A 22,831-nucleotide genomic window follows, 5' to 3' on the forward strand; every position below is an offset into this window, starting at 1 on the left:
CGTTGTTCTAACAACGTTAAGACGGCTTATCGACTTCTTGAGAAGAATATATATATTGAGCAAGTTAGTGAAATTAAAATGGAAAAAGTGGTTAGGCTGCGTGATTGTGAGTTTAGCCAAAAATAGTGTATAGTGGCAATTTTTAAAGTGAAAGTATCACAGCTTGTATTGTAATAACAGGGATAGAGGAGGATAATTTGTCTTGCCAAAGGTGTGTTCTAAAGTAATTGAACCCACCTGTGTGAACTTTGATGAAAAAGAGACAGTTATTTAAAACTCTGGATACAACAATAGTGTAACAGGTTTTTGTACATATGATTGACTTGTTTTGAATATACTATTTTAAAACAAGTTGATTGTGTGCTGTCTGTTTATTGTTGAAATTTATCACCAACAAGTCACAGACACCTACTATAAAGAATCCAGTCCATATGTCCATACATGAAAATCTGATACACATGGACAAGCTTTGCTGAATTTTTAATGGCTATTGTCGCATGGTTAGAAAGCCAGAAAAACTGTGATAGGTATGGGATATTGTCTGCTTTTTGCATGTTATTATTCTGTGTTCTTTGGTGCATTATTTAATTAAATAAAAATTATTTAGTGCAATAGCGCCATTAGTTTAAAAAAAGAAGGGTTAGGTTTCATCAACAGTTGACAGCAAAAAAAAAAAAAAGAAAGAAAAAAAAAGAGCCAGATAAGAACTTAATTCTTGTCTTTCATGCATATTCTCTATTTATTATTCTAAAAGTAACCAAAATTTAAAAGGTAGAAACTTATTACGTTAGATAAGGTTAGACTAGGTAAAATAATGAAAAATGTTTTGAGGTACACTCACAAATAGTTTGTTTTTTATGTAATTCGATAGGGTAACTAAGGTACATGTTTGTAAAGTTTACAACTTGTATGGTTAGAATATGAGTTAGACACTATTCAAAGGGCAATAAAACAATAAAATTTAAGTATAAACAGGTGTATATCGTTAGGAGTTTAAAGCTATTTAGGATAAACAAATGTTCCATGTTATAATTTGAAGTCATTCTAGAAAGAAAAAAGTGTAATTTAGATTTATTTCAATTTTTTTTTGGTGGTTATGAGATCAGTCAAACTGATCAACCTCTTAGAGAGTTAGGGTAAATAAAGTAACAGATAAAATATAAAGTTTTACTGAAAAAATGTTTGAAATTTATGTAGGAGGTTTTAGAGATTACACAAGTGAAATTTGAGATTTCTCAGTTGAAGAAAAGTATTTTTATCCTTAACAGGAAAATCAATTTGCACTCGGAGAAGTCAACATTTTTACTCCATATATTCACGGAGAAATTTTTAGTGAAAATACTTCAATCAAAATTGTTTTTTGTCTACAAATGACTTAAGGATTATTGTAAACATATTAGAAGAAGTTATAGTATGGAAACTATAAAGGTCAATTTGGGGTCACAAACTTGCCTGAGCCTGTAGCAAGAGAATTAACAACTTTCAAGCATATCTTTTTCACTTAGTTTTATGTGCTCTTCAGGCATTAAGCTTAGAACTCCCTTCTAACCATCTCTGGCAGAGTGCTGCCCAATATTCATATTATTCATTGTGTTCCAATGATTAACCCTCTCATTATGGACAGGTCAAAGGGAGCATTTTATGTGGTTTTAGTTATTTTGAAAATTGAACATTCAAATATCTATCAAGTTTATTGGATTGGCCTGGACTTTATACAGAACCATATCTCAAACATTTTCTTGCACTTTTTATTACTTTAGACAATTCTTGTTGCAAACATTGTACCGATAAACAAACCAATAAATCCTCTCCCACTGTGTTTTTGGAGTCAAGATTACAATAAACTCTGTGGGAAAGTTCTGGTAATTGTGATGTACAAGCTTATTTCCTATTAATGGCATTGTATTATGGTGGCACGTAAACAGTCTAATGGCAGGAGCAGTGGTTCATTACTTTATGTTTGGCAAGTTTCTACTTCAGCTGTTAACAGTAAAATATACATAGGACATAGATGTGAAAAGATTAGAAATAGAAACTCTCAGGAGAAGTAATTTGGAACTTCATGGTCAATACTAAAAAGAATAGAACAGTACTACTCACTTTATTCTGTATTTTTCAACCATTAAAGTTTTAAGGTGATTAGAAGGTTGGTCAAATTGACCTGTTTAGAGTTAGGGTAGAGAAAATAATGGATCAAAGTATAAAAATATAAAGTTTCCTTTACCACCCCTTCAAGCCACCTTCAGATTTTGTATGCTATGTTGGATATGAATTGGTGGCTAAGATCATCATCTGTGCATATTAGGCTTTGTTTATTGATTTTATGACTTTGATTCTCATTTTCAGCAGGAAATTGAAACTGTATTATGTGATTGTCATATGGAGACTGGTGCACCTAAAGGGTTAAAGTAATATTATTTCTGTTTGTTTGTTTACCACTACTTGTTGTGTACAATTAGTTGTATTGTGGTGTATATAAAGAAAATACCATACAGTTTGTATCTTCTCCTTTTAATGTAGTATTTTTTTTAATTAGTTATACTGATATGTGCAGTTTTCACATAGTGCTTGATTAAAAAGTCATTAAGTTGGTTTTGTTCTGGCTGACTTTGTTCCTTTGTTATTATCTGGAGATTATCTCTTATGCCTATAGGTAATGTGGCTGTAATGCTCTACATTGTACAGAAATGTAGACGTCAGTATTCTCTGTTGGTTGTTCAGGATTTCTTAAGGTTACAGTCTCCATTATGTTTGAATGAGAATGACCAATCATGTGGAAAAATCTGACATTACTTGTTAAGTAAGGATCATTAGATATAAATAGTTTGGTACCTGATCTTGAAATAAGCAGTTTGGACAGATATCCATTCTGATCCAGAAAAAGTGGCAGTCCAGTGTCTAAGCTAGTACACACTGTGTTTGTTTTTTCTGTAATGATGAAAATTGTGCTTTATTTTACATTATGTCTTATCTCTCTATTTCATTTTCATGAATTCAGGTATTCAGAGAAATTCAGTATTACTGTGTAATAAACAACTTGTTGGATTATTTCAGAAAAGACATCGTGCTGATGGACAAGTCAATAAAAGAAAGGTTAATGGTATGTGTTGCAAAGATTCTTATAATATTTTTCTGTATACCTTATATTGAAAGCTTTGAGAAACATGCATTTATGATTAACAGTCATAATTATTCTTATTGATAAGCCCATCAGTAGCACAGCAGTATGTCTGTGGACTTATCAACACTGGAAACCGAGTTTTGATACCCGTAGTGGGCAGAGCACAGGTAACCCATTGTGTACCTTTGTGCTTAATTGCAAACAAATAAAACTTACTGATAATGATATTTTTGAGAGGTAAATTATATAATTTTGAGCCTTATAATATTTTGTTTAATGTAAGTTAAAAATTTATTCTTAATCTTGTATGTGTATTGACCAGATTAGATTCCATGAACAAACATTTTCTGCAAAGTTATATTCAGAGATGATACCACACCTCGTCACACAGATTAAGCTATCTTCCTCGCAAATCTGCCAAAGAGATTTGCGTGCCACTAGCCTTGAGGCAATCCTCACCTAATTTCACATGAATTGAACTACTGTATGACGATGCAATCAAATTCCTACATCAATAGGAGGGTGACACACTCCTCCATGTGCAGTTACTCCCTCTATTCATTTACACTCATGTCAACTTTATTCTTCAGCATTGTATAGATCAGACATGTTTAAATTTCTTGTCTAAGTTCAATTTGTTAAGTCTTGCATCATTAACGATATCTTGAGTTTCATTCTTCTTTGGCTTTTGTTTCAAAAGTTTTAATTTTTATTTTGCATTCTCAAAGACTATGATTTATACTTAGTCCTGAGTGAGTGACATGGTTCACACTTAGGCCTTGTATCTGTGATGGCTCTATGAGGCTCGTTGCTATCAGAATTGTTGCAGCCATTGTTCAACATGTTATGGATTCCCACATGCTTACTGGGCCTTCTACTCCCATTTCATCATCCAAATTTCTTTCTCCTTGGTTGGGAATGATATTTTGGAATGTTCACTTGTTTTCTTTGGGTAGTATCTTACCAATCGTGAAACAACTTTTCTTCTCTCTGAATTTTATTCTCAGGTATGTTCTTTTCCTTATAATTTGCCTGTGTTCTTTATTAATTTTCCTTTTATCACACTATGACCCATGTTTCTTGGGTTTAGCTTGTCTTCTTTCCTTGTTTGTCATTAGAATTTGTACTGTTTCATTTCTTTAACAACTACAACTTTATCATGTCCAAATGCTTGGTCTCTCTCAAGTTTGTGACTCCATTTGTTCTGTTAGTAAAATTTCTTCCTTTCCATTTCTCAAGCCATTTACCTTCTATTTCACTTTCTGGTTCCTTATTTTTCCATTTTCATTTTTTTCTCTATGCCTTTCTTTACTATCTCTCCTTATATCTGAGGCAGTTCTTTATGCTTCAGATGGGCCTATGTAGATGTTCCTTCCTTTCTCTGTTTGGTCTGTTGCACTTCTTTTCTCCCCTGCTATTGGGACTAGTTGGTCGGGTTGAGATCTTTACTTTGCTCCTTCCTTTTTCTTGTGTATTTATTGTGTGTCTAGCTTCAATTCTTTGCCCAACTGTCTTCAGTGGAGTTTCTTTCACCCTGGTAATCTGGAATAATGTTGTGTGACATCTGTCCTCATTATCTTTCTAGGTTTTTCTTCTTTCTTGGACTTGCTTTTTACCCCTATTATTCATCTGGTTCAGTCCTCTACTCACTTTCCCATTCTGGGTTTTCAGGCCTTCCTTTATTTTTTTATTTTTCCTCTTCAAGACCTCTCATTTGTCACTCTTCTTGTCAATAAAAATTACAACGTACGATCCTGTAGGTACCCATCTCTTTTCATGTTGCTGGTCTTAATTTCTGCTAACTGAATAGTCTTAAAATATCTTCTTTGGGTCATATGCTTAATTTCATGTCTTTACCTTTTCACTTATAGTTTATTTATAAAGTTTTATTTTCCTTTCCTCTTCTTTATTTTTGATTATTTATGTCAACACATGTCAACGAATGCCGGGGTGATATAACATTATCACTGGCAGAGAAGGTTTTAGCCTCTGTCAAAATACTGTTTGCTCTCGCAACTTATGAAAGCTGGTGGAGTGAGGGAAGGCTTAGAATAAATTTTAAAAAGTCATTATTCGTTTAAAATATGAAATTTAAAACACAAATAATACATAATTAACTGAAGTATACAAGTAAGACCTAACTACAATTTTACTGTATCTCTAACTATAGCATATTTAGGTAAGAAACAACCATAATTACTATCGTGGATCAAGCAGCCAACTATACATAGTTACGTCTGCCCAATGACGACAACTGCTCGCCAACCTCAAAATAACTATAGGCAAATTATAGTGTAAAATGAGCTCTTTCTAATGATGAGAAACACATATGTCAAGTAAGTACTTTTGGCTTGTAAATCTCAAGGCAACTATGGAATATGGGCATGGCACTCATCAAAGGTTGGCAAACCTTATTACTTATTTTTACTGAATTCACCCAAAGAACTTTGAAACTTACTTGTCAATAGGGCAAGCAAATGCACTTATTGTCTAGACATACATCTACAGGACTAGTTATCTGATTCAAGATAGAGACTGTGAATGCTGAGATTTTTCATAGCTTTTAGGTCACATGACAAGAAAACTGAAGTTTAAGTATTTTTTATAGTTTGTTTTGAAACTTTGATACCATAAAACTTTGAATTATAACATACATTATAATTTCAATTTCATTGACCTATGTGGATAGTAAAATTGTTTAATTCTTTCGTGATAGGCTCGGTATAATATACACAAGTTAAGTATTTATACTATAACTTTTAATGCAGTAAGTGTATCTTCACAAAATGTAGTAGACTTTTATTAAAGATTACAAGTCTTTAGTACATAAGAAATCAGATTTTTAATGAAGTATTTTTATTATAGATTTGTTTGTGAAGATACTGAGTGTGTTTCATTACCAATCCAAGTGCAAAGAGATTTTCATATTATAACTAAAAAACTATTGTTCGGCTCAAAAATCTCAAATATTATTTGTGTAATCTCTAAAACCTCCTAAGTACATTTCAAAAAATTTGTTTTCAATAAAACTTTATATTTTTTCTGTTATTTTCTCTACCCTAATTCTATGGGGTCTATCAATTTGACCAGCCTTGTAACCACCATACAAAATTAGGAAATAAATTTAAATTATGCTTTTGTTGTTCTAGAATGACTACAGATTATAACACGAAAATACAAATGTTTAGTCAAAATAGCTTAAATCTCATAACATTACAAATTTTATATATATTTATTATTTTTTATTATATTGACCTTCAGTCGTGCCTGGCTAATAATACAGAAGTTACAATGACGTGGTGCACGTGCACTCCAAAATGACCTGTCTTGGCTGTGTTTTAGTGGACTTGTATTTTGTAAATGTTTAGACTAAATAGCTTAAATCTCATAACATTATACATTTATATATATTTATTATACTGACCTTTCAGCTGTGCTTGGCTAACAGTACAGAAGTTAGAATGATGCAGCACATGTGTACTCATGTTACCGTATCCAATAACATAAAACTGACCTTTGGTCTTTACAAAGTAACCTGTCTTGGCTGTGTTTTAGTAGACTAGTATTTTGTAAAATACAGTCTTATTTCAATTATTATACATTATATATATGTATATACATTAATACTATATACAAATAAGTTCTTAAACTTGTATTTCTTAAATCATAGAACAGTAAATAGAGAAGTAAGCAAACAAGTATCTCTTCTAGTTATGACCTTTGTGCTCATTTGCTGCTTGTCATAGGTTGCTAAGCCTTATGAAAGTTCTCACGTGGAGGATGTGAAAAGATAATTTTTTTTTTAGGTTTATATATACATTTTAAATAACCAAAAAAAATCATAAATTACTATATCGATACCATAGAATTCCACTATAATTTAACAACTGTAGTAACTAAGCTGTATTTAGGTCTAAACAAATATGAAATTTCTATCTCACTAAAGACTTACCTTATCATTTGAAATCTTGTGTGAAAAGAATGAGATTAACACAATAACACATCAAAATGGCTGAGAAAACTACTAGGGGACATTCTGAGCTTTCGATTGGTTATTCATATCATACATAGCAGTAAGTGTATATAAGGAAGCATTTCTAAAAATGGAAAGAGGTGGGTGGGGAGGCCGCTGTATTTGATTCAGTACATTAGTGATATCTTAGCAAATAGAAAAGATAAGAGGTTCTTATTTTATATTCTAGCTTGTCAATATCGGTAGTTTGAGTTCCTAATTCATATGAAACTATAGACTTAGTATTTTGACATCACAAACATCTAATTTGAATCAGTGCTGCATTCTACAAATCACGTTGATACACAGAAATAGATGTTTTGGTGGTTTTTTTAAATAATTACTTTTAAATTAAGAAATTAACTAACATATAATAGTAATATTTGAATTATAATCTACAATTTGATACCAAACTTATTAATATAAATTCATAAAATAGTAGTTCGATAAAATTTTGAATGCAAGTCAACAAACACAATAATATGTCCTTGGACACGTGACCTGTCGTGATAGGGTTAATTAAATTTTGAATGTAGCTTAGTAACATGCACAGAAAGGAGTTTAAAATGTATGTTGTGCTTTATAGAAACAATACCATTTTTAAACCTTGTTAACCCTCTTGCCAAAACCCACTTGCAAAGTCAAAGCTGTATTGCCATGTGACAGTTTGAAGTTGAATGGCATGCTTATAACCAGATTTCCTGCTATTTAGCTAACTAGGTCAAGAGATATTAGCAGTATATGGGTTTGTATGTATGAGATAGAAATGAAGCTAAGTCCATTGTTTTCTTGAGGGGTATGTAGCACTTGGCAAGTGTTTCTTTCATTATATGTGTTAGTTTGCTAGACATTAGATTGCATTTAGGTTATTTGTTTATATTTTAATGAATTATGTGTTTTTGTGTTTTAAAATTCATACTTGAAAGGTTTAATGATTTTTATATGTTTAACTTGTTGTAGCTTGGATTGTAAAAGTGTATAAACAAGATGGCATTGTTCCCACGTGTGAATGTTAGTGAAAGAATCTGTACATGGGAGTTGCTGTATTATAATAATAAGAGCCCCACAGGGACAAGCTGACATTGGAATAAATAATAAGAGACAAAAAATTGGAAAGTGAAAAAAGAGGAAAATAACCTATTAGTGAAAAGATAAAGATGTGAAATTATGCGCATTAAAAAAACAAGTTTCAAAAGACTTGTATGAAGAGTTACGAGGTAAAAACATATTTCCATTTCTTAATTTTAAACATTTCGTTGCACTGTGCATTGATGATAATAACTAGAGTTAGTGATATGGTAGAGAAAATGGAAACTAAAATATATACATTTACCTTCAAAAAAACTTTTGATATTCATTTAGGAGGTTCTAGAAATTATGCACATGAAATGTGAAAAGTGTAAGATAATAAATAGTATTTTTATACTCAAAATGAAAATCACCTTGCATGTGAACTATTTAGAGTCTGAGTGCAAATAACTATATTAAATAATGAATTATTTATTAGAAATAGTTGACAAAATTAAATATTTATTTTTCTGAAACTACATATTTTCAAGAATGGTTATGTCAAATTTCATCCAATAGTTTTATTTTTGTAAATAAATTCACAAGGGTTTTGTAACCTACTTGCAAAACTAGCAGGTCATCGTCATAGGGCTAAATCATGTGAAGTTAGGTGGAAGTTGCCTCAAAGCTAGTGGCATGCAATTCTCTTTGGTAGATGTGTGAGGAAGATAGCTAAATTAGTGTGAAAAGGTATCTGTTGGAAATACATTTTCAGGTAAGGAGAATGTTAACTTTAAATATATCTAAAGATATCTTATGTTTCAATTAATAAATATATTTGCATTTCTTTAGTTACTTCAGTTAGGTACAAATGTATAGCTTAGAATAGCTATAACCAGAGATAAATATGAACCTTTTGAAGAAGATATGGATTACTAACTCTTGTACCTGAGCTCAAAATTAGCTCATCTAATATTAAAGCAGTTTCAGCCCAGTAAGAAATAGAAGAATCTAGCCAATTGTGAGCAACGTAACAATAGAAAGGATTAGTCACATTACTGAGACATAAATAATAACTATCATCATAGAAGTCTGAATAATTAACCTCTTAAATTTTGACAACTTTGACACTTGCACTTTTCTGTGAAAATGCATTGTTGTTCTTTACATGAACAACCTGTTTCACAACCCTGTTTACAGCTGCAATTAACTGCCTTCAGCAAGGTGGATGGTGCAGGTTCCTTTTCCATCAATGTTATGGGAAGGTGGTTGTCCTAATTATTCCAGCAATAGCCACCAGTTGATGAGGCTTGTAGCGAACAGTTATGAATTGTTGCCTGATAGTTTGCCAACCTGCAGTGTTGGTAGAGAGCATCTTGCATTGATGGTAGATTCTGTCCTGAAAGTGAGCTTGAGGTTAGGCAGAATGCTTTGTATCTAGTCTTGTTCATAACAGTTAAAGCAGTTTGTTTATGTAAATGACAAACTTTTCCATTATCAGGATAGTAGAATATCTGAGATTGAAATCTCTCCCAACATTAGCAAATACTACCAGAAATTCATGTTTCTCTGATGTTAACATTAATGCTTTCCTTTTTTCTTTGATGTGAAAAGCACTGGTGTTGTCTCAGCCAGTGAATGAATGTAATCCAATCAGTGCATCATATACTTCACCATCATGTGCTGCTGTGACATTCTGAATGTTAGCAATTTTGGATCAGTTGATCATTCCTGTAAGAAAGAACAAATATGACATGAATTGTGAATGAAGTGTTATAGTTATCACAATGTCATGACTTTTGATTATGATGTTGTCACATTTGTGGCTGGCATGTTTTGCATGTAAAAGTATTATAGTAACAGTTTTTTCATTATCACTGCAAAGTTCAGTGACAGCATTGACAATAATGGAGAGTTTATTACATTGTATAATGACATCACCTCGTACATCACACTAGAATTCGACTAGAGCTTCTATGTTCTTTCCAAGTGCAAGGAATTTCCTCCACTGATTTGGAGTTTTCAGGTTGGCACTGTAGATCTGTATAAAATCTGTCTTATCACTACCTTGCCTGAAGTACTTAGTGTCTTATACTTTCTGCAAGATACCTGTTTGTCACAGTTGACCTGTAGGCATCAGACAGATGCACAATTTAAGCAAGGATGTTATTTGCTAGCTCACCAAAAGTGGGTGGAATGTTGGTAAGGGCCTGAATCAATGCCATAATTAATAATCAGGGCACCATTTCCTGTTACATTGTCACTCAGCTTTGCTTTCAATGACATCCATTAGTACAGACTTGTTTTAACAAGAGTCCAATCTGTACTGGCAAGTGGAAAAGGAAATGTTCCCTACTGAATAGCAGAGTATGTTTTTTTTATGTCAATTTTTCTGGTTTGGCCAGTGACAAGCATTTTAGCAAATTGCTTCTGATCCCATGTGGTCATCTCTTCACCAGCTTTTTTTTTTTCTTCTTACTCTGTGTAGAGGAAGTCTTCAATTTTTGTGATTTTAAGGGTGCATATAATCTTCCTTTTCAGACAGGAAGTATTCAGTTATAAATATCATAGCCACCTCTTCTCCTTTTTCCTCAGCATTCAATAAGTTAGCTTTTACTTCAGTGCTCCACTGAACAAGCTCCTCTTGTAACCATTTAAAGGGGTTAATTGCATCTACAGGAGAAATAATTTTCTTGATAGCTGTCTGGTCTGTGTTTGTTTCAAGTTAAGATCTTTTTCTCATTTTTGTACTTTTTTCTTCACACTGTCTGGTAATGGCAGCTCTTTCATGGTGTGAAAGAACCTGTCTCTGAACTGTTCTCGTACAATAATTTGTTCCTGAAAGTGTGGATGTGTTTTATACAGCTTCATAATCTCTATCCAATAGGTAGGCAGGTATCTAGTGTAACTAAGGTAGTTTTATGAGAAGAACCAGACATTATCATTTTAATAGATGAGAGATGCATGTTCCAGTCAGATTCTTGAATATCTCTAACAGACAAGACCAGGAGTAGCACTGGGTCAGTATAGGAACTCCAAAAGCAAAATGTTGCACTTTTGATGCTTTGTCTTTGAACTAAGTCATGATATCTGGTTATGATATTCATGAAGTCTTCCTCATCACTGAAATGATAAAAGACATAAGAAGGAAATGAATTTCTTAGTTCATCAATGGTATGCAGGACATTGGTTTTTTCCTTGTTTTGATAGCAAATGCAAGAAGGCTCAGAAACACAGATGTTCAAGACTACACAAGTTTGTGCATTTTCCTGCTTTTACTGTATTGATGACCATTCATGACTGCATTAACTGAACCTTCAGCAACAAATTCTGATTCAGTCATGATGTCACACAGTCCTACATTGCCAAACCTCTTTCCAAGTATGCCCAGGTATGATGTACATGTATGAAATTCCCCAGTTTACACTACTAAATGTTTGATCATTTCTCATGTAATGCCTTGCCATTGAACCTGTTGCACCTTTGCATAAATGGCTTGATCAAAAATGAGAAATATATGTTTTAGTTCCAAATGATTTTCCATATCTATTCTTCTCATCAGAATGGTCCTTACTGTTGTCATTTATGTAGGGTAAGCTTCAACTCCTAAGCAACTACTCAGTACTCCTACACTAAAACACCTGGGAAATTTATCTTTAAAATTTTTTTACAAGAGAAATGAATGACTTACTTGAAGTCAAATGCATCAACTCTTTCATAAGATTAATAAACAATGGCAAGTGTGGATGTCCACAGCACTTCCTGTTTCTCGGTGGTGCTTGGATAGACAATGTTATAGAAAATCTTGTAAGCTTTCATGAATACTTCCTTATTACTGTTAACATGAGAAGAGAAAAATGGAATAATATAAAAGAGGGTGAATAAAGACCTAGGGGTTGATAGGGAGTTGAAAATTGTCTCTAGGGTAAGGTTGGCCTACGCAACTAGCTGCCCTACGCCTAGTAGCAACAGTGAGTAAATGATATTCGTTTTTTTTTCTCAAATCTTACACAGTGTAGAAATTCACACAGTAATGAAAAATACATATTTTAAAAATGAATTTTAATTTAATTACTTTAATTAATAATTTATGTTCTAAAAATTTGGGGGTCAATGGCAACTTTTTAAGTTCGTCAAGGAGTCGACAACTCTAAAAAAGTTTGAGAGACCCTGAACCAGGCCATCCTATACACTAAATTATAATTAGGAAAAAATTCAAAGCCAGCCATTATCTTTCAAATATTTATCAAGCTTTTTCCTTTACTCTTTCATTGTGGGAAATATACATCCCAGCCTCAGTGAATGGGTTAAAGTCCCTTTAATTAACTGAAAGAAAAACTGTTAGGAAAAATAAAGCTGTGTTAGCTGAAGATGACTCCTACACTGCCAAAATTTATATTTGTGTTCCATAGTCTTACCATTAAATACATCAACATTTTCATTTCCCTTAACAATCTTAAAATCCTCAATCCTCTAACTCTTCTTTTTTTCAGGATAAAATAAATTCAGAGATTTTAACATATCATTATATGACAACCTTTTCTTTCCAGGTATTGTCCTAGTAACCCTCCTCTGAACCCTCTCCAACAATTCAGTGTCCTTCCTAAGTAAAGCACCCAAGACTGAATGCTGCTCCAAATGTGGCCCAACCAATGACCTATACAATGATGTTATAAAATCTCTAGATTCGTATTCAATACTTATGTAGAAGCAATCTAAAATCCTATTTGTCCTCCAACTAGCAACAGGAGATGGCTTAAGAGACTGATGAACCAGAACATCAAGATCTTTCTCTTCCATAACACTGCTGAAATTTATTTCCACTAAAATTATACTCATAATTAAATTTTGATATACCACATGCATTACCTTACATTTATTATAACTGAAAGTAATCTGTCATTTATTTGCCCAACTCACCAAATAATCCAAATCCTTTTTTAAAATAGTAGCATCCTCCTCACAACCAGCAACACCCAAAACTTTAATGTAATCAGCAAATTTAAATAATCGGTTGACCATTTCTTCATCTATGTCATTGATGTAAATAAAAATGACCAAAGGTACTAACACTGAGCCCTAAGGTACTACACTCGTGATATTACTCCAGTATGACTGAACTCCATTTATAACAACCCTCTGCTTTTTTTTCCATCAAGCTAATTTTCTGTCTAATTTGTCCAATGAAACAACCTATCCCCAAATATATTGAGAATTTTTAACAAGGCTTTTATGTGGCACTTTGTCAAATGATTTCTCTGAATGCCTTGTAGTTAACAATAAGCTCCTTTAACCTATCCTTCCCTACTTAATTTGCTCCTATATGCATTACAAACACTATATTACTACGAACACCCTTTAATATATCACTTGCTCTGTTGGTTATATCCTCCACCTGGAAAGCATAATTTAATTATTTTCTTCCTGTTTACACCATAGACTATCCTATTCAGGTGCCTTACCAAAGAATCTCATATAACAATAACCTCCTTATGTTTTTCATTCTTAACCATTTGTGTTCATTTTGTTATCCTTCCCTTTTCAAGTTCACCATGTACATAATCTAAAAGCTGAAATCTGTTACATAATAGAACCTTCTCATTATATTTAAATCCACTACTACTAGCTCTTTTTGTATTGTTTTTAACTACCCGAAAGTCATTATTAGTCACTTTATTCTTTGCATGCAAAAACTTAATTTTCTCTCAATCCTGCAGCTATTTTCACAGTTTACCTTTATGTTTATCCATAACCTATACCCTATTTAGAACAGCCTCCATTTTCTCCTCCAACCTCCAAACTTTACTAACAAATTACTAGCTTCCTTAAATGTGCATGTCAACCTCAAATTCCTAAATAAAACACTCCTTGCACTATTGCACCTAAAAACTGTTAGTGCTTAACATACTACTCTTAACCATTATAGTCTGGGAAAAAATAATCTGCACTATGTTCAACACTTATTAAGGCTAATACACATTTGACTATTTTTATAAATATTTTGAAAAAAAATGCACTTAAGAAAGAGGGTTCTTAGGTTGGAGTGTCAGTAGTGGAAGTCTTATTCTTCACTGCTACAAAATAGAGATATGTAGTATTCCTTAACTTAAAAAGTTTAAGTTTGGTAACAATTTAATATGCTGTTTGTGTTCTTAAACTGTGATATTATATGTAAAAAAAAAATAATGTTATGGCTGAAATTTTAAGAATTAGAGATTAAAACATACCTTTGGTTTACTTCTTTAAGCTCTGAGGGATGGCCAGTGGAAGCTTGTTCGATGGACTAAAATAGTTATTGGTGATATTGTGAAGGTGACCAATGGCCAGTTTTTCCCAGCTGATCTCGTACTACTGTCATCCAGGTTTTTATTGCATTTTTGTAAATAGTAAATGTTAACAGTTAAGGTAAACTCTTAAATATGTCGCAGAAATAAATGCATCTTTGAAGGTAAGATAAATATTAATAAAACGTTAGACTTTTTAGTTTTCAGTTAGATATTTCACCACACAGTTAAAATAACTATGTTTACTGTGTTTAATTTTGCTTCAGGAATGGCTTTCCCTTGGGGGTAGTATAGCAGTTAATCTTTTCATCGGATGATTAGTTTGAAAGTTAGCTTAGATAATCCAAAATCTTGTAATTGTGTAATAATTTGTAGGGAAAAATTGTGAAGTAACTGACTTATATCAATGTATGCAGTTAGATTTTGCCTAATTGTTTTGAGTTAAGTGAAAGAGAAAATAGTTGTCAAAGCCCTTTCTATTTTATGTGCAGTAATAATGTATTGTAACTTAGAGAGGCTGTGGGAAGAAATACTCGAAATTAATTGTTTTTTGTTTGTACATACGAAAACAGTTATAAATCCTCATTCGGCATTCCACATCAAAATGATGCAAGTTTAATAATATAAGAACAGAATATCGTGTATAGCAATTAGTGAAAATACCACATTAAATGGAACAAGTTGTCAGAAGTCTGATATCAGAGAAACTAGTTTCGACACATTCATGTGTCCTCTTCAGTCTCACGTTGGCTTCTGGCAGGAAAAATCTAGTCAACAAATGCCTATGTGACACCTGATCTTGGAATCCCTGTAAGGACACAGGAGGTTAAAAAGTTGTTAAGTTTAAAGTGACCTTGGGAGGTGTTGAAATTAGGCAGGGTTTTGATTAAGCAACTTTCAATATTCTTCTTTTTATGTAGTTATCCGTTCTGTATAAAATTCTTGTTGATTTCCAATCAATTTGATGGCCAGAATCTCTCATATGAATAAAAATGGCATTGTTTTGCTTTTCTTCACTGATGCAAGTTTAATTTTAACAGATTTTGGACATTTAAGTCTGTTCATTGCAACAATATAATTGTGTTCAAAACTTCTCAAAATATCTTAAGTAGTTCTTTGGATTCTGGCATTTACAAGGTGTTAAAATCTGTTAAGTGAAATTCATCTATGATTCCTTACCTTTAGTTGTTTTATCTTGGTTTTGTTTAGAAAATTGGACATTTTATTCCTTTCTCCTTTTCCCCCCATTCTATCTTCCACCACTTGTACCCTCATAATATTGTATATTCATTCAGAAATAATTTTGCTTTATATGATAGAAATAACACTCTGTGTTTACATAATATTTGGGCCAATCACCAATAGTGATGTACTGTTATATCTACCTGACTTCCACATGCTCTGTCTACACTCAATAAAGTCACATTTATTGGCATATTTAGACATTTGCTTTCTTCATTTTTGAATTATATCTGTGCTGTAATTAGCTCTTTACTCTGTTTTTCTTTGAAGAATTGGTTTTTGTTTCATGGATTTGAACTACTGCTTTTGGTCTACTCAGGTAAGGATTTTTGTTTCTGCTGCTCTTAGGGTGAGTACATTTTTTTCCATTGTAGTTGTAATTGAAATCTTTAATATCTGTAAACCAACAGACCTGGACCATAGTCCTTGATGTATGTCATAATGATGTAGTTGAATTGTTTGTCATTTCATCTTATTAGGATGTTATCTGGGCCGTGACAAACAGTGCATTTTAACTCTTGAGACCCGCAATTTGGGTATGATTTTGTGGCTCACCTGATATGTGTTACCATCCATATTTTTTTCTTTCATATCTGAACATGCTGATAGGTGGTTTCAGTATTTTCAGGTGTACATTCAGACCTTCTAATTGATAATTGTAGTTGTTATGTTTAACAAAATTTAAGTTTTTAATTTTTGTTAGTGATATCATTTAGAAATGGTCAGATAACTGTACTTTTTAGTGATTTATTATGCTTACATAGCATTTTAAACTTGGATTTTATGCTTATATATTGTTTAATTTGCCACTTGATGATAATTGTTGAGTCTCTCTCATAAAAATAGTTGTATTTAATTGTGTTGTTTTTACTTCAAAAACATTCATTTTCATCTTTGAATTCTTGTATACCTGAAACAAACTCAAGTTTTAGTTGTGTTACTCTGCAATTTACAATTGACCTCCTATTTTACTTCTGTATTTTTTGGTTTCTTCACCAATACTAGATTGACTTTTGGATTATTTTTAGGTTTGGTTTACCTAAATTAAATGAAGGTTTGTTGCATTCTAGGTTTTCTTTCTTTTTCAGCTTGCTAATAATGTGAAGTTGTCTCTTCTTATAATCACTGTACAGTGTTTTCCTTGATGTGCATGACATGAGGAATTAATAATAAAAAAAGTGACCTTAAAGTTTGCCAACAATCTCCAAATTTTGATTTACTGCTTTATGTTGTGAACATTTTCCTTTCCTCATTTGTTTGCATGTTAGAGATTTTTACCTTTTTTTTTGTCTTGTTCATTATATTTTATTATTATTTTTTCATTGTAAATTTTCCTCTTGATCTTGTTGGCTGCCCATGTTTTTTGTAACCTACTTTTAGTGCATAAATTCATTGAGACTTTTCTGTTGACTTAGTAATTTTTCTTTTATTATAATAAACTTTACATGCTTTTATCATAAAAAGCCTTCTTTTTTGATGTGGTTATAGTGTCACACCCATTCCCATCACATTATTGGATGTGGTAAATTTAGGGTTCACATATAGTATTTTCAGCTGAAGCTCATTTTCATAGAACTATGGGATAGGTCTGCTGGATAACGGTAGAGTTGTCAAGATATTTATTACACAGTAAATAACAAGAGAGTTGTGAAGATATTTATCACACATTAGTTCTGAAGTTCTCAGAATAACTGAGTTTTAAGAATGAAATATAGAGATTAGATTTAATGTAAAACACAAATGAATGGTCTTTTTAATTTACACTAACACAAATACAATGTGTATATTTGCTTTTTTTTTTATGGATAATTGCTCCTAAAAACTGGATTAGAGATAACTTCTATCAGGCTGACTAGGCCAAAGTCATCTACCAGATTGTTTAAACCTAACGTTACTTACTTCAAAGATAACATCAGACTTATTCAAAGCTACTAGCAGTCGTGGATTTATCTGCTTTTATATGCTGGGAGATCGAATGTTGAATGGGACAACCTTTGTCCCTGGACATTGCCCAGGCTGACTTGGACTTTGAACATCTTTTTCCACCTCCAGATTTTACCTTTCTTTCCCAACCCGATGAGTCTACAAGGCATAATGCGGTCTTTATGGATTTTGTGTCTCAAGTTTATGATGTTTTATCCCTTTCCCCTATTTCTTATGCACCTTGTCCTTCCTTACTGCATGAACAATCATCCCAACTCTTTTTGGTTTTTCTCCCTCATCTGATATTTGGGTTCGTGCTGATCATTTGCCCCACCTCCCCCTCCATGAACTTCGGATAAGTTTGCACTTTTCTACCATCATGCTGACTATCCATTTTCAGACCAGCAGTTGTTAGGTTCCTTATTGCCTATTTGGGGGTGGCTCCCAAATCATCTGTCAGTCTTATCCATGCCCAATATTCTTGCTTGTGTCTTGCCCTTACAAGTCTATTACGGTATCTTTCTTCCATACACCTCCTATCTGAAGCTATCCACAGAAATCCTGAGGAGTTTTCTGGAGATATCTTTGCTTTTCTCTCCTTCACTTTAACCCGCATGTCTTCTTGGACTCTGGCATTACAAATGTGGTTTATTTGTTGTTGGGACCTTATAGGTTGTGATGCAATATTGGCTTGGATCCATTTACCATCGACCGATCTTAGGGATTTATGTATGATTCCATTTCTGAGGCGTTATGTTTTTGATACAGCTCTGGAAACTAGAGCTTCGTGTGACATTGGTCCAACAACAACCCACCCTTATGAATATCTTAGCCTGTTTGTCTCAGTCAGAGCCTCATCCTCCAATTACTGGTCTAGTGGGAACTTGGCTTTTGAGTTCCTTCATTGCTGGCATTCTCTCTTTGGTGCTCAATGGATGCTTCAGGTTCTGCCAGAAGGATTCTTTGTCCAGTTTCTTTCCCCATATCTCCTTATCCCATTTCTTTCCCTCCTTCTCGAGATCCCATGACCAGCCAGCATCTGTAAGAAGCGGTTCGGGAATTGCTCTAGTAGCAGGCTATTGAACCTGTTCCCCATTCTTCCTGTCGTTTTTATTCCCGCCTTTTTGTTGTCCCCAAGAAAAACGAATATTGGCTGCTGGTACTCGATTTATCTTGCCTCAACTGCTTTGTTTCACTACCCTGGTTCACCATGGAGTATTTTCTCACCCCGAGATGGTCATTTTTTACAAAGTTGTGGATGACCAAAATGGATGTTTCCAATGCTTACCTACATACACTGATATCACCTCAGTTTCATCCTTATCTTAGGTTTGTCCATCTCGATGTGATTTATCAATTTTGAGCCCTCCCCTTCGGATTTGCCTTGGCACCTTACATGTCCTGGGGCTGCAATTTCATTATTACGTAGATGACTGGATTCTTCTGGCTCATTCCGAAAAGGAATCGGCCAATCATACTTAGCAGCTCTTTACTGTGGCAGTTTGGGTGGGCTTGTTGATCAAACTGGAGAAGTCCTTCCTCAGACCCACTCAATATCTTGTCCATTTGGGGGTCTTTTTTTTCAAAACTCATATCAGTCAGGCCCATCCTTTTCCTTTATTACTTCCTTTAGTGGAACTGTTGGTTTTCCACACCCTCTTGGCTCAGTCACTTACTGCTCATGTGGATGTATTGCTTTTGGAGATGTGGTCATCAATGACATCACTTAGTCACGCCCATGTGAGATCCCTTCAGTGAGCACTTCACGATTGATGGAACCTTGCTCAGGATCCTCTTTTTACCCCATTACCCTTCTTTTTTCCTTGTGAGATGATCTGCTTTGATGGTTTGACAAAGCCCATATGTCTTTCATGGATGAATCCTTTCACAGATGGGGGGGAGGAGGGGGGGCATGGATCAACCACCAGGAGGCTTTGGTCTATTTGTCAGCAGATGAAAGCACTTTACATATCAATGTTCTTGAACTTCTAGCCATACGTCGGGTGTTGCATCACTTCCTTCTTCTCATCTGACATTGTCTGCTGATGGTTCATTCAGACAATTCTGTGGTGTTGGCACATATCAACCACTAAGGGGGCACCTGGTCCAGAGATCTCTGTTTTTGGATGTTGGATCTCCTATACTGAACCCATGCATGTCATATTCATCTCATTGCGTGTCATGTGCTGGATGCTTTCAATCTGGTTGCGGATCGTCTTTTGCACCCTGACCAGATATATCCCACATAGTGGTCATTAGATCCTCTTGTTTTCAAGGATCTTTGCCATTGGTGGAGTTCTCCCCATGTGTGTGCCTTTCCTACAGGCCTCAAAAACAAGTTAGCTCTCCTTTGGTCACCTGTACCTCATCCCCAGGCTCTGGCAATTGCTGCCTTCAAAAGTATCTTTATATGTATCTACCCATCTGACTACTTCAGCGGGTGATTTCTCTCATCGACTCCACTCCTTGTCGTGTTCTCCTGATTGCTCCTTATTGGCCAGCTCAGTCTTGGTTTCCATGGTTACATCAACTGCTCCTCTCCCTTCCTGTTCCTCTTCCATTTTCTCTCTACCTTCTTTGTCAACTTCAGTTACATGTCCTCCATCCCACCCTTCACATCCTGCATATTCATGCCTGGCTTTTATCTGGTCCTTGGCGAGATGATCCAGTTTCACACTTTGAATTGCTTCCTTGTTGTGCTGGTTCCATCTGTCTATCTTACATGGAGGTGTACCAATGCAAGTAGAAGGTATTTCATCATTGGTCTACAACTAGGGGATTTCTCACTGAGCAGCTTACTGTGGCTCGTATGGCAGAATTTCTCACTTGGGTCTTTGGTCTCCTTGCTTTTGGGATATTGGGTGGCTTTATCCTTTCATTTTTCCTGATACTATAGAGTTTTTACTTCCACTGTCCTTACCATGCTCGTGCATTCCTTCTGGATACGTCGCCCTCACAGGCGACCTACCTTTTTGGATTGGGAAGTTAATGTGGTCGTCCATTCCCTTAATTTACCCCCATGTGAACCACTTTCCTCGTGTTCCATGTTTCATATTTCCCTTAAAACACATTTCTTTTTTCTCTTAGCCTGAGGATGTTGACAGTCTGTTTGCCATTGACTTTTCATGTGCCCTTTATCACACTACCTATCTTCTTTATGCAGATCGTTCCTTTCTCCCGAAGATCTCAGCAGCTCGGGAGGGTTATTCCTCCTTTTCTCCTACTTCCCTTCCTTTTATTTCCCATCTTTACCCTCAACTAAATCCAGATAGGCTTCTGTGCCTGGTTAGGGCTCTTCATTGTTATATTGCTCGTACTGCTTCCTTCCGGGGACTATCCCCTGGCAATCTTTCTCCTTTCGTGATATTTCACCTTCTACCTTAACAGTTGGGTCAGTCTTTTGGTTTGATTGGCTTATTCCTCCCTACCTTCTTCCTCCTGGAATTTGTTCCAGGTGTCCTCCCATTAGACCTGACACCTCACCTTTTCTCTTGCTTCTCATCTTTGTCCTCAGTGGAGGAGATTCTGCAGTCTGATATGTGGACCACACCCAGTATGTTCATCTCCCACTATCTTCATCATATCATGGTTTCCTCTTTGTTGGAGTTTTGTTTACCACCTATGGCTGCTCTTCAGACTTAGGTGCAACTCATACTTTCCTTTCTTTTCCGGGGCTTTTATTTTTTTATTCCATTGATCCTGCTCTGTGATGAGTGGTTCCTGACCAGGTATTCTTTAACTCAAAATCCGTACTATCCAACCTAGTTGACTAGGGCTTTATCTTCCATGGCTTTACACAGTCACTGTTCAGATGGGGTGTTCCACAAGATTGCTTGTAGGTGTATGATCTCATGATTTTTGCTTCATAAACATTTCCAAGGGTATCTTTTGGATGCTTTCAGGGGGCACTTCCGTCCTTCTCTTGCACCAGCCCCTTCTCCTTATCAATGTGGGATTCTAGCTAATATTGTGAGAAGAGGTAAGTACTGTATCAGAAGTTATAATTTTCCTATACTGAAAACGTATTTCTGATAGGTACTTACCTCATCTCACACATCCCATCCTTCCTACCCACATTTCTCAGGTGTTGACATCTGCCAAACTTCGAAGTGATAGTTGAGTAGAGGAGTGTAGAGGGAGTCACATGTGTCATGTGAGCATGTCATGCTCCTATTGGTGAGGAGGTGATGCATGATGATTTCCATGAAAGACATCTTGGAATCTTGCAATTCCAATAGAGGGGAACAGAAGGCTTGTGGCATGCGTAAAGAAAAAGTTTGCATATAGAGGTTAGCACTGAAACAGAATAGCTAATCTTGTGAGAGGGGGTAAGTACCTATCAGAAATACATTTTCAGTACAGGAAATTATAACTTCTGATCAGAGCAAGCTATGTACTTAGAGGAAAGCTGGCAATAAGTAAAGCTAATTAAGTACTCTTTTTATATTTCTACTTATAAAGATTAGAATACATTGTTTCATCAGTGGGGTACCCTCACTGTTAGAAGTATTTTTGGTCATGATCTCAATAACATCTTACAAAGTTTGACCAGCTTAGGAGAATTAGATTAGTCTTAAATACATATATATTAAGCAAACAATGCAAATCAGTTTTTATAATAAAAGTATGATATAAAAAATAAAAATTAATGACATACTAAATATTACGTCAAATTCTGTTAATGAAAATAAAAATAAATAGATAACATAGTATACTTTATCTAGAAAGCACAGAAACACTAGTTGTTGGCTTGAACAACTGTCATAGAAATAAATTTCTCAGAAAATGTAACCTTAGTTTCAGATGTTTTTTTCCAATTCTCCCTGACAAATCTTTTAACTAAGGAAAACTTAATAAGCCACTACTACTGCCTAACATTAGAGGAGGGTAACATGTGTGACAATTTAAGAGACATATGCTACTGTTTAAACTGTGTTGGGTTAGGTATAATAATTTTCCTATAGAACATCCAAAGACTACTTTTTATAGAAATACAATACAATTATTAAAAAATTAAAATAATACCTGAATCATTCATGAAAATATAACAATATTAAATGTAATGCAAAGAATGCAACATACTAAACATAATATGTGGTGTGTCTAATTAACACTTAATTTAACTATTCCCTATAACAAACACATATATGGCTACAGGAAACAAAGAATAATGTTACATCTTTTGTAAAAGCTGAAAAGGCAAAACAATAAGCATCTAGAAAGTCGAAAGCTCAATACAAA

The 22,831-nt window shown here is 34.2% G+C and overlaps 1 protein-coding gene across 5 annotated transcripts in view; it reads left to right on the plus strand.

Annotated features, from left to right (window-relative positions):
* Window positions 1–22,831, plus strand: part of LOC106459779 (phospholipid-transporting ATPase IA-like) — an 88,033-nt gene that overhangs the window by 30,574 nt on the left and 34,628 nt on the right. For all 5 annotated transcript variants that reach the window (XM_022386319.1, XM_022386320.1, XM_022386322.1 and 2 more), the window contains 2 exons: window positions 3,055–3,100; window positions 14,389–14,503. In XM_022386319.1, coding sequence (XP_022242027.1) covers window positions 3,055–3,100; window positions 14,389–14,503 — 161 coding nt within the window. The remainder of the gene's footprint in view (window positions 1–3,054; window positions 3,101–14,388; window positions 14,504–22,831) is intronic.

The sequence above is a fragment of the Limulus polyphemus genome, unplaced genomic scaffold, assembly GCF_000517525.1.
Source record: "Limulus polyphemus unplaced genomic scaffold, Limulus_polyphemus-2.1.2 Scaffold660, whole genome shotgun sequence".
NCBI classification, from domain to species: Eukaryota; Metazoa; Arthropoda; class Merostomata; order Xiphosura; family Limulidae; genus Limulus; species Limulus polyphemus.